Here is a 13,195-nt window from a genome sequence, read left to right on the forward strand (position 1 = left end):
ACTGCTTATTCATGGAACAAATGACACCTGAGGCTCCCAGGCCCAACAAATGTCTTGTCACGGATCAGGTGCCTCCGCTCGCGACCACACGAAATGATGGCAGCTGTACAATGACAAGTCAAGTCTTCTATCGTCGCCATCTTTACTTCTATACCGCCGAATTGCGCGCACGTTCCGCCGCCTCGTAGCTATACTTCGCCTCGTCCGATCTCCAGAGGGAGTGAGGTGCTTTGTCCCCTCCTCCGTCCTTGGCGATTGTACCGTTTTTGTTCCTGATGATACTGCACACTCTGATTCAACGCCCCGCCTGATCAGACCTGCGACAACTCTGCACACGGGTAATTCACATATGGCTGTTTATTGAGGGGGGCCGAATAAACTAGGATATATCGGTAGTCGGTTGAGATGGAGGATAGTAATATCCTTGGTGAGGACCTACCACTCCCTCCAACCCGGCTTTTCGAACGACTGGCGCAGCTGCCTGGATATACTTGGGATCAGTCAATCGAGCCGTTTCATTCAACATATAGCCATTGGCATGTTTACGGTCTCCGCCATTCTCTCGAGTCCGACGTCTCTACACCCGCCGCGACGTCCTCAGGACCATCTAGCCTCGCGCGCAACTCCCCACGAGCCGAGTCCCGCCCTCCCTTTCGCCATCACTGGAGAAGTAGCCTGAGTGAATCCAGCAGTGAGATATCACTTTCGCGTGGCGATCACGAGCCAATATGGACCCCAGTCATCGCCCGGGTTTCGTCCCACGTTGTGAGACTCGAGCGTGAGTTCCATATGCAAAGGTCCATAGTACAAACGTCGGATCCGGATTGCAACCACACAATACGACCGATTGACCTCATACGGCTTCCTCGAGATCATGGCGATGCGGGTCCTCTACTGGTGGCTATCTTCGAATCACCAGGTCCGAACATGCTACGGGAGTTGGTCGCATTCGGACCTGCCTGGTTTGCTATTGGCACCAAAGGCGACAGTAGTGAGCCGACTCCTGGAGAGCAGGTTTCCCTTCCAGTGTTCCTTGATTTCGGCATCGGCGCATGCGATTGCCTCGAACTCCTACATTACGGGCTCAAAACGGTTCACGGTGAAATTCGCGGGGATGCTTTTCATTTCAGTCTAGAAACAGGCTCTGTAAAACTAATCAATACAGGAAATGGTGCCCGATCGTTCGATAACATCCTTAGCGAGGGCTGGTCGTCGACTGCTAGAGAGCTCGGCGTTAAGAATAAATTACAATTTATTGCACCGGAGCAGACAGGAAGAATGCCGACTGAACCGGATAGCCGAACGGATATCTACGCGCTTGGTGTACTTTTCTGGACAATGTTAGTTGGGAAGCCAGCGTTTACTGGAAGCGATCCGGTTGAAGTTGTTCAGAACGTGCTGGGGAAGAAGCTACCACCAGTTTCGGCAAAGAGAATGGATGTCCCAGACGCAGTGTCAGCTGTGATTGAGAAGATGACCCAGAAAGCAGTCAATGAGCGCTATCATACCATTTCTTCCGTGAAGAGAGATCTGGTACAGATTTCTCAATTGCTTGGTGATGGTGATAGCGAAGCTTTGAAAGATTTTCAAATTGCTCAGCGCGACGTGTCTTCATTCTTTACTCTGCCATCTCGTATGTTCGGGCGGAAGGAAGAGTATAGAAAACTCATAGAGGTGGTTGAAAAAGTCTATCGACGTCAGCAGTCTGCTTACGCTAGAGCTACCACTCAGAGCACCAGCGGACTTGGCTCCACTTCATCTATCTCGGACGGCCGCGTTGACAGCTTTGAGATTGTGTCTGGATCGAGCGACTCGGGCTCTTTCCACGTCCCTCCTAAGCCTAGCTCTAATGGTGGTCCTTCTAACCTCGGCCGTGTCTCCACGCACGAGTCCATCCATAGTACCGAGTCATCACTCTCGACACCAAAGCCAGGCTATGTCTCAAGTAAGGCAAAGAGTCCGGTCGAATCTCGTGCCTCCTGGGACAATACCGATAGAGATGGGCACCTCTCGGCGGGAGCAAGCACGCAGAGCCATGCGGACTCTCTTGGGGTAAATCGATCTAAGACTGCCCACAAGCTCCGCCGGAGTGGTAAGTGCGAAGTCATTACCATCAGTGGTGCTGCTGGCATTGGGAAAACCGATCTTCTCAACCGCGTTCAACCGGCAATTCGCAGGTTTGGTTATATCGGCACTGCTCGCTTGGATCGAGCGCGAAGGGTCCCTTTCGAGCCCTTTGCCAAGATTCTAGCTAGTCTTCTGCGCCAAATATTTTCTGAGCGTGATGTCACAACGGACTATCACGAAAGTGTTCGCACAGCATTGCGGCCGATGTGGCCCACGTTACATCGAGTTCTGGAACTGCCTGAGCAATTGATGTCATCTGGAGGAAGTGAAAGAGAACTATCGCCCAAGCTCTCGGCTGCCCAGCACATCTTCAATAAAGAAGTATCGACCAAGGGAGAACCTTCAAAGCGTCCTGTACTTCCTCGGTTTGACCAGGGGCAGACCTCGGTCGACTTTTTCTTATCCAATGCGGCTTTGAAGAATATGCGCTTGATGGAAACATTCCTGGAGATACTAAAAACGTTGTCTCAGTTCAAGTTGATTTGCGTATGTGTGGATGATCTACACTATGCCGATGATGAGACCCTCGACTTGATCATGAACATTGTGAAAGCAAAGATACCCTGCGTGCTCGTACTCACCAGTCGTAAGGCCGAATTGGAGTCGGATGCCATCAAGTCGCTCTTCGAGGCAGAGAATCCTAGTGTCACAAGGATTGCGCTGAGTCCACTTGGGGAAGATGAAGTCATGCAGATTGTAGCAGCTACAATGCACCAGGAGCCCAACCCAATACTCACACCTCTCGCGGCTGTCATCCAGGAAAAAAGCGTAGGGAATCCGTTCTACGTACGGCTGATGCTGGAGACTTGTTATAGCAAAAACTGTATATGGTATTCATGGAAAAATTCAGTGTGGGAATTCGATCTTGACCGTATCTTCACCGAATTCGTGGCCCCAAGATACGGTGAAGGGCTTGGGCTCGGGTTTATTGCAAGACGCCTTCAGGAGACCCCGCCGGCGGCTCGATCCATTATGGTTTGGAGCACACTACTGGGAAGTCCATTTGCGTTCTCTTTAGTTCAGAAGCTCCTCACAAGCGAGTTCTTGTACTCCAGCGATGACGACGAGGCAGTGGACCTCACGTGCCCACAGAACGCAAATCTCATTAGGCAGTCTGAGGCCGACATTGTCGTTGGACTGCAATATCTTGTCCAAGCAAATCTTCTTGTCCCAGGGAAAACTGACGATGAATTCAGGTATGTCGCTGTTATCTTATGCTACCACTCACTTTGCAGTAATTAACGGGCCTCTAGATTCGCCAATGATAGAATAGCTCAGGCCGCTGCATCATTGACGGAGGGTCGCAATGTCGAGAAGATGCATTTTATTATATCACAAGCCATTATGAAGTACTACCATGATGGCCGTAGCCGCTATGCAATGGCTCGGCATGTGGCTCTTGCGTCTCGGATAATTAAGAATAGAGTCGTCCAGAGACTTGATTACCGGAAAATACTCTGGGATGCTGCGCAAACAGCTGCACAATCTGGCGCACGACCAACTGCACTTTGGTATTTCCGCCATTGTATTGCCCTTCTCCAAGAAAATCCATGGGATGACAACAATACTGATGTCTATTATGACGAGACTCTGCGGCTACACATTGCAACAGCTGAGATGGCGTGGTCCCAGGGTCATAATTCAGAAGCGCTAGACTTGCTGGACAAAGTCTTTATCTATGGAAAAAGTGCGGTGTGCAAGTCAAGAGCTTGGATTGTGAAAGCTAAGATATATGCGCAAATGGGAAATCATCTTCGCTCGATGGACTCGCTACTCACATGCTTGGACGAGCTTGGTGTTCATCTCCGGGAGTTCACAACCTTTGAGGAATGTGATGCAGCTTATAGAAACCTTAGAAGATATTTAGAAAAAGGGGATTTGGAAGCTGTTGTCCGTAAGCCTGTGAGCAAGGACATCAATATGATCACTATCGGGGCTGTTATGGCTGAGGCAATGGCGGTGACATATTGGGATGACCCCTTGACATTTTATCGCATGGCGATCGAGATGATGAACCTCCACATCTTCAAGGGTGGCTTTGTGCAGATCTCAATCGGCTGTTCTCACCTCGCTATGATCTCTTTCAGTCGTTTTCGAGATTTGGATCTTGCGGTAAAGCTGAGTGACCATGCACTTACTCTTCTAGAGCGCTGTCCTGAGCCCTGGACCCAGAGCCGTGGTTCGATTGTTCATAATCTTTATGTTAGTCACTTGCGAGTCCCTCTGGCATCAACGCTTCCCGCTCTTGAGGCTTCTGTGGAGGCTTCCTTTTCTATGGGGGACCCTTATATAACTTTAATTAGTCTGTCATCGATGGCGATGACGAGACTTTTTCTTGGCCATGACCTGACTCAATTGGAAAGCTTTTGCAATGAGAGCCCAGAGGATATTCCAGAATGGGTGAACGATACCCGCGGAGGTGCGAGTCTCCTTGCAGTGCGGTAAGCCTCCTATCTGATGTTGAATTACTCGTTGGACAACTTCATTTTCCATCCTAAACAACGCGATTACAACAAGGGCAGTGGCATTGGGCTAACGTATTTACCATTAGGCAAGTCGCACGTGCACTGCAAGGGAAGACTGGCTATCGGAATGCCGACACTATTATGGCTGACGAGCACCACAATACTAGCGAGTACATTGCCTTTTTGGAAAACAATGCTAGTAACGCTGACCGTCCTCGTGATATATATTGGGGTCTGGCCATGATCCCTCTGTTTGTGTACGGACACCACTCAAAGGCTATAGAATTGGGCGTGCAGATGATGGATACTATGCCCAGGCTATGGTCTGCTCGTGTTTCGTATGTTGTATATTTTTACTTGGCTCTTTCTCTACTCACGCTGCACAATGATTATCCTGCCGGCGGGTATCTCGATGGAAACATGAAGACAGTCCTAAGGTACAAAGCCGAAGTTGACTTCGCCCGGAGCGCTTGTGATGCAAACTATGGAATGTGGTCATTAATATTGGAGGCATTGGTCTTCGAGGTCCGGAATGACCACAGCTCAGCGATTCGAGCATTCGAGGTAAGTTGAACTAGCAGTTTTGTGTGAGATAAACGCTGAATCTCTATCAAGGCCGCGATTGATCACTGCCAAATCCATGGATGGCCCTTGGAAGAGGCTCTTGCTCTTGAACTGCATGGTACGTGTGGAATAAATTTCGATCTCTCTTCTAGACCTCTTCTATAACACTGACCCTGGTCGTAGGCGATTTCCTGATACGACGTGGCGCTAAACGGGCAGCACGCTCCGTTATGCAAGATGCCATTGCTGCATGGGCGGCGATCAGTGCCGTTGGTAAGGCCGCACAATTGACGGAGAAGCATGAATGGCTCCTGAAAACAGCCACATCTACAAGAAGTGTTGATGTTGGTTGCCAAACTGTCGATTCGCTCTTGGGAATTAATCGCAGCAGTGAACCAGAGGACATTGGCGTATCTCAGCATATGGAGGAAGATGACCGACAGCACCGATGGATTGAGCAGAACGGCGTGACTACGGGCGAACGCTCGCTTGATATATCTGGCGTTGGGCTTGGTAAGTCTCTAGTTCAACCTCAGCCTCTTTTTAAAGCGCAGGACAGCTTTCTCTCTCTCTAACGCCTAAGCAGATATTATTGATTTGTCGAGTATCCTCGAGTCTAGCCAAGTGATGTCGTCTGAACTTCAGATAGACAAGCTCCTGACGAAGATGATTGAGATTGTTCTGGAGTCCTGTAATGGATCAGATTTTGCAGTCATCGCAACTAATTTCGATGATAACTTCACCGTTGCCGCAGCTGGAGACCTCGAAAATGGACAAAGATCTTACGTGGACGGCCTTCCCTTTTCAGTGGTCGAAGACAAAATGGCTCAACAGATCTCGCACTATGTCATGCGCACTCGGGAAGAAGTCCTTGTCCACAATGTTCTCGAGGATGACCGATTCTCCAACGTTTCGGATGCTTACCAGGGTAGGTATCCGCTTGGCAAATCTGTGATTGCACTGCCAATAATGCAAGCGGAGCATCTTCTCGGGGTTATTCATATCGAAGGAAAACCAAACTCCTTCACTCAGCGAAACCTTGTGGTCCTTCACCTTCTCTGTAATCAGATTGGTATTTCGTTGTCCAATGCCTTGCTCTTCCGTGAAGTCCGCAAAGTTAGCGCCACCAACGCATCTATGGTGGAGGCGCAAAAGCGCGCACTCGCGCAGGCTCGTGAGGCGGAGCAAAAGGCGAAGGTAGCGGAAGCCGAAGCCAAGCATAACGTCAAGTTGAAAGAGGATGCCGCGAAGGCCAAATCTATTTTCTTGGCCAATATATCCCATGACCTACGTACGCCAATGAATGGGGTTATTGGCCTTTCTGAGCTGCTGAAGGCCACGAAACTGGACAAGGAGCAGGACGAATATGTCGAATCCATTCGTGTGTGTGCCGATACACTGCTCACCCTCATCAATGACATCCTGGATTTCTCGAAGCTGGAAGCCGGGAAGATGAAGATCTCTACGGTGCCTCTGAACATTAAGGAGACGATTTCGGAGGTTGTTCGTGCGCTGCGCTATACGCACCGTGACCGGGGTTTGGAAACTATCGAGGACCTGGAGAAGGTTCCTCCAGATCTGGTAGTGCTTGGTGACCCTGTCCGTTTGCACCAGATTTTCATGAACCTCCTTAGCAATAGTTACAAGTTTACACCGAAGGGATCGGTTACTGTCAGGGCGAGAGTTACTCGAGAAGGCAAGGGCCGTATTCGCCTTGAATGTTCGGTATCTGATACTGGAATCGGAATCCCTGAAGAGCAAAAATCACGACTATTCAGGCCATTTTCGCAAGCGGATAGTTCCACCGCTAGATCATACGGTGGCAGTGGGCTCGGTCTAAGCATCTGCAAAGCCATCATTGAAGACGTCTTGGGCGGCGCGATTTGGCTCGATTCCACCCCTGGAGTTGGCACCACAGTAACTTTCCACTTGTCCTTCAATAAGGTTAAAGATGCTTCCGCAAAAGCCTCAGGGCTAAATAAAGGGGATCCGGGTGATAAGACGACCTCTCCTTCACCTACGGCTCGTGACCTTACTATGATTCCACGCGATCAGATCCGGGTCTGTATTGCGGAGGATAACCCGATCAACCAGAAGATCGCCGTGAAATTCGTGACTGGTCTTAATCTGCAGTGTGAAGCGTACAGTGATGGGCGACAAGCGGTCGAGGCTCTACGTGCACGCTCACAGGAGGGGAATCCTTTCCACGTTGTTTTGATGGATGTACAGATGCCTACATTAGACGGCTACAATGCAACCCGTGAAATCCGACGAGATCCTGATCCCAATGTTAATGAAGCGCTCGTTATCGCGATGACGGCCAGTGCTATTGAGGGCGACCGCGAGAAGTGCCTGGATGCTGGAATGAACAATTATCTTCCCAAGCCGGTCCGGTCGACCATTCTAAGCGAAATGCTGGACCAATACCTCGCACCAGTGCCAACCTTTACGAAAACACGCCTGGCAATGCGGGAGAGAGGGAGTGTCAGCCACGATACTGGGACACCCAACAGTTCATCGCCATCGCCTGGTTCTGACAGTCAAGGAATCCAGCTTACTCCGGAATCAGACAAGCAAGTACAGCAAAATTCATCTGAGACGAACTAGGGTTTTTCTTTTGTTCGTCCGTCTTTAGAGATACCCCAGGAATTTTCTTCCGAGGATTTGGCCTCATCCGACGCTTGGTGGATATAGACCCGCAGTTCATGCACATAGTCATTCTCATCAGCGGAGTTTATTTACCTAGCTAGGCTCTTTTACACTTTATACAGCAACATAGCATACCCATATAACGATCGATTTTTTATATCCAGCCCTAGAACGTTTCACAATTTACCATGATTCACTAAACGACTGTTTTAGATAATATAAGTTTGTAATCAGGATCACACCCTGTCTCAAATCCATCAACCAATTGAGTAGGAGGACAAAATATAAGCCCTAACCTTTCACTTTCTCCTCCAATCCAAACAGCGTCCCACCTTAACAAAACCACAAAAAGTTCCATGAACAAGCAGTGTTGTCATCTATAACAACCCCCCTCTCACAGGAACAGTAACCAAGATCCTAAATAACACGATGCAATATACCGATGTCTCGAGGGCTACAACAATGGATATTGGATTCCACCAAGATTAGCATGCTTTGGAAAAGGGATAAATTGTAAGTTACTGAGCTTCACTGATGATATTGCCGGAGCATTAAAGGCTGAACCCTGGCTGTCCCTACCACGAATATGTGGCTTTTATAGTTAAGCATTCGTATTGCTGCCCTTGGTTCTAGAACCCTCCATAAGTTCAACTCAATATCACTTCACTCCTACTCTCATACTACCTACGTGATGAATAGCCTGATTTCTCGGCCCCGTAAGCCTCACACCAGTATATTAACCCGTATACGCGCGATGGCGTGAAGAGGCAGTCAAACCCAAAGGAGAATAGACAGATAGGGTGGGATAAATGAATATGACGGAATCTATTGAGTGCAGGATCCCATAGCTCTGGACTTATGGCACCCACACACTCGCACAGAGACGGTCTAAGAGAAACATGGTTTTTGTTTACGGCTTTCTCACGAGTCTCTACCCTTTGCAAGAGATCAATCAATTAAGATTCTATTGGACCGTTAGACCATACCCAGCGGGCTGTGCGCAATGGTCTACCACATTCAGCTACTAGTCATACTCAGCGTCTGACTCTGTTGGAGAGTTTCAGTTTCTGCTTCAACTGTGAGTAGTATCTCCAGTCCTACGTTTCAATTTTTGAATTAATAGTATCAAAGAAGACAAAGGTCAACAAGGCATATTTGTATAAATAGATAAGTCGATAACCACGGATGTGACCTCTGATACGCTGGAGGGTCGACGGACCGATAGTCAGCCCTAACCAGCATGTTGCCGCAAGACAGAAGCCCGAATGAGGAGGCAGAAGTCCACGATAAAAAAAAACCAAGCCAGGTGTTGTTACTATGGACCCAGGATAGTCCGTTTTTTTAGTGATATACTAGCTAACTGCTCAAAGTCTATCAGTCTGACAATGTGTTAAGTAGCGCGGAACACTGAAGGCAGCTATACAGAGCGAATATCTCGTGGAAGAGAGACAGAAAGAGGAAAGGCTGGAAGTATGTTGGACTTTAAATAGGATCTAGCTTTTCCCTTTTATTTCATGATACCTTTTGGAGTTCAAACACAGACGCCACTGTATTACATGCATACCGTCAAAAAAGCTGTTCAGTGAAGCCAAGTATAAGTAAAGCACGGTTCCGGAGCTGTTGTATTAACCAGTGAGAACCCCCTACGGGGGTCAAACCACACTGGTTCGTGGCCCTACCATGGATTATGCTCTCCTATTTTCTGCTCTCTCAGTGACATTTTTGGTCTTTCATTTTTTTTTTTTTTTGTCAATAAATGTAGATGCCGCGCCTACTCGGAGTCTAGTTCGGGTTGCTTATCGGATGGACAATCTTACAAATAAAACAAGAGGGCAATCTCTTATTTTTTTCACTGGGCCGTTCCCATGTGCTATCCCGCCGGAGACTGTTACATCACCCAGTTCGATATATCTCAGGGTCTTCCTGAATTGTCGGATAGTATGACACAAAGATTTAGATGAAATGCTTGAATAAACCAGTCTCAAGCGTTGCAAGGGGGCCTTGGGATAGATACCTGGTTTAGGCCATCTTAGAATATATAGGAAATGTGCTAAATCCACCGCTTGTAGATTCTCCCCATATTGTAATATAGAAAATATTTTATCCTTGACAGAGTATTTAGCGAGATTGTGGATTGTAAGGTATCGAAGGCAGGTAACAACTGAGGCCACTGCATGGTTTCTTTCCCCCCGAAAACTGGCTGAATGTTGAATCCCTGAAGGAAATTAGAAAGCTGAGCCGCCGAGGTGATCGTAATCATAGACAACCAGGATATGATGTACGGCGTGGGTTTGCAAAAGAGACTTAAGAGCAGTCACCTGCTGGGATATAAAGCGTTTGAGGGTATACAAGTGCTCCAATGCAGAATCAGTACCGTCTGGGTCAGTGTTGTACATGAGATCGATGTCAGGTAACGTCTAACGTTCATGTTGTGAAGGGGGTGAAAGCGACAGTTTCCCATTGTTTGCGGCCAGACAGGTGGTCCAATCCAGAATTGTTGACTTTTTAACTCAAAGGCATGTCAGACATCGACGCCTAGCAACGATTTCAAATCCATGGTTGAGTAGCGGCGGAAGCCATTTTCTTACACTGTCTTCATTTGATGTGAGTTGGAACTTTGGCTAGCGGGGTCGAAAAGCCACAGATCAGAAGGGAAATTTTCTGTGTGCTATATCCCAGTGGCAACTTTCTACAGTGTTTCTCTTGAGATACTTCGGGCACAGCTAGAGGCAATACTAGTAGGCTTAAGGGTCAAGTCCTTACTTTCCATTTTCTTGAAGTTATGGAAATAAACTTAACAGATGCTGTATGAGGCGGACCACTAGTAGACAGATACTAGTGTCATTTTTAATCAGTCGTTACATGTTCATTTGCAGCTATCATCATGGATCGCGGAAGATAAACACAAAGCCAAGGATGATATACGATAAAATTAAATCAAATAACGGTACAAGCCCTGTCCAACTTTATCCCTGATGGGTCGCTGAATGGTCCACAAAAAGGAGGTTGATTGGCGGCCATTAACAGCGGCGAGCTGCATCTACAGCGATATCTCTCCGTCCAAAAACGCGGAAACGCTTGACACCACCGTCGGGCACCATGGTCAGTTTGACATGTGTGAACGTGCGGGTGTCCTCACCCTCTGAGGCCAGATCGGCACCCTCGAACACATGCTCGGTATCCGCCTTACAGGGCTGATCACCCTTGACCAGTTCGACCCAACCGGGGTGGTCATCGGCAGGAATCTCTCCCTCCGATATACTTCCTACAACAAGACCGTGGGCCCTCACAGCCCGGGGGAAATTGCCCCGGAAATCTTTAGTATCCACCACGATCATACTGACAGAGCCAGGCAAGCCCAACTTGATGATTGCCCAGTCAACGTGGCCAGGGGTGCGGGACCGCGCCGTTTCCCAACCGTCCCCCATGTCCTTGCCCCGTCCCGGGAGCAACAGGTTCGAGGCCGGTGTGAAATGCTGGTTGGACGCACCGAGAGATAAGCCACCAACCAGGGCAGACGACAGTTCCTCGACCGGTTGCTGAGCGCGGTCGCCGCCGGCGATGGACTGGGGGAGAGCGGCCGGGATAGCATGGCCGTAGACACGGAGTCGGCCAAAGCCACCGTCAGGGTACATCAACAAGCGCACATGGGTATAGGGCTTTGGGTTGGTGGGATCGTAATCGTTGAGCTGGTAGCACCGGCGTTCCTTGGGACCCTGGGGCTGGGCCGGAAGAATAGTTGTCCAACCGGTGTATTTAGGGTCTGCGATCTCGGCATCTGTAACCTCACTGCCTTCCGGCGCATAAGTTCCCTGCAGCTCAGCCTTCTCGCCGTAGTTACCGACGAAAAACCCCGTATCAACCTCAACACCAAGAATCGCGGCACTGGAGACACCCAATTTGATCACGACCCAGTCGTAGGGCTCGGGATTGTGACGGCGGGTTTCCCAGCCATCATACCAGGCGCCCGTATGGATGAAAACACCGGGACGGTCGACGGGGGGCGTGGGAGTGAGGAGATTCGACGCCTCGGCGAACCATTCATTAGAACAAGAAAGAACCTTGCTGTTGAGGCCAGAGGAGGCCAAGTTGGTAGTGTGCTCGAACACCTTGTCGATCTTCTCGGAGGGGACGAAAGTGATCCTATCGGCCATGGTGGGGTTTGGTTGCTATAACTAGTTGCCAAAGATAAAAGAACTTTGATTGAAGAGTAAAGCAAATGCAGGTAGTCTGCTGAGGAGAAGGAAAGACTCGCATCTGGGGCGACGATGGCGGTTTAAATAAAGAGCAGTTGGAGTGACTTTTGGCGATAAGACCCCGTGATTGATTGAGGCTTTTGATTCAGTTCAATTACTCGATCTTATCGCTTCATCAATCTCTGTTTCCTCTTGATGGAGGATTTGATTTCAAGGTTGTTATATTCCATTACCCAATTGCAGTCCATGTAGTATGTATATATACTACTACTCATACACCCTTATCTGGTGGATTTCCTTCAACGAACATGGACAGATCATTCTTACTCAGGTCACGTCTACCGCTGTCCCCCCTCCCTCTCCACCTCTCTGTTTACTGTTATTCTTTTCCCCCCCCCCCTGATTTCATTGTCTCCCCATAGTTCAGTCGACTCAGATATTTCATCTGCTTGTCGCGTGTCTAGTCTCCACTATTTCAAACAGACTTAGGTATACTTCCCACCACTTCCTTTGTTAGTACGGTTTCCTGATGATGCAGTTGTTTCTTGTGTAGAGAAGCTCCTCTCTATATTGCGGGCAGATTGAAGACCAAAGGCTGGCACTCGAAACTCTGGTCTTTCCTGATCACCATCGCAGTCGAAAATAATCGCTCTTGGACCGAGGATGTCAACTCTAGAGGAGGCAACGAGGATTATATTACCATCACACATGACGAATGCTGATATCCTTCTGGACAGATGAATTTGATGGGACACCAGGAGAAGGGTTAGGTAAGATCTGACAATGGAGATACGTAACTAAGCAGGCCAGGTTCCACCGGATACAATCGTTGCCCTTGGAAGTAGACTGCCCGGAAACTGTTACCTAGTATTCGAAACTTCACATGCGAATATCACGTACACGTACTTCCTCCGCATGCAATGCGTGGGCCGACAAAACAACAAGGATGGCCAAGGTTCTCCAGACTAGTATGCAGAGAAAAGTGGCAGAACCCAACTGGGAATATTCGCCGAACGCCTAATACATCCAACAGGCAACTACAGATACCATTGAAAGAAGGGGCTAGCTGCCCTGGATCAGATGATGCAATGTTCATGTACCACACTATGGGTCATCTGAACCCTTTCAACAACCACTCAATGATAGTGGACGTATTTGGTGTTGACTCCGGCTCTAGTCATGTATTTGCGTTCC

General features: G+C 48.7%; 2 protein-coding genes across 2 annotated transcripts; one reads left to right on the forward strand and one right to left on the reverse strand.

The window, feature by feature from the left end:
• Positions 1–405: 405 nt before the first annotated feature.
• On the forward strand, positions 406–7,763 carry ABOM_007664 (putative sensor histidine kinase/response regulator; the record flags this gene model as incomplete). Its single annotated transcript, XM_022534793.1, has 6 exons — positions 406–3,323; positions 3,381–4,568; positions 4,679–5,156; positions 5,208–5,274; positions 5,340–5,669; positions 5,743–7,763. The coding sequence occupies 6 exons, from the start codon at positions 406–408 to the stop codon at positions 7,761–7,763; spliced, it is 7,002 nt and encodes a 2,333-aa protein (XP_022387105.1).
• A 3,062-nt stretch (positions 7,764–10,825) lies between these two features.
• Positions 10,826–11,959, reverse strand: ABOM_007665 (allantoicase; the record flags this gene model as incomplete). Its single annotated transcript, XM_022534794.1, has 1 exon — positions 10,826–11,959. One exon carries the CDS (start codon positions 11,957–11,959, stop codon positions 10,826–10,828), a length of 1,134 nt encoding a protein of 377 aa, XP_022387106.1.
• Between the last annotated feature and the right edge of the window lie 1,236 nt (positions 11,960–13,195).

Source organism: Aspergillus bombycis (genome assembly GCF_001792695.1).
Source record: "Aspergillus bombycis strain NRRL26010 chromosome Unknown contig00071, whole genome shotgun sequence".
Lineage (NCBI taxonomy): Eukaryota > Fungi > Ascomycota > Eurotiomycetes > Eurotiales > Aspergillaceae > Aspergillus > Aspergillus bombycis.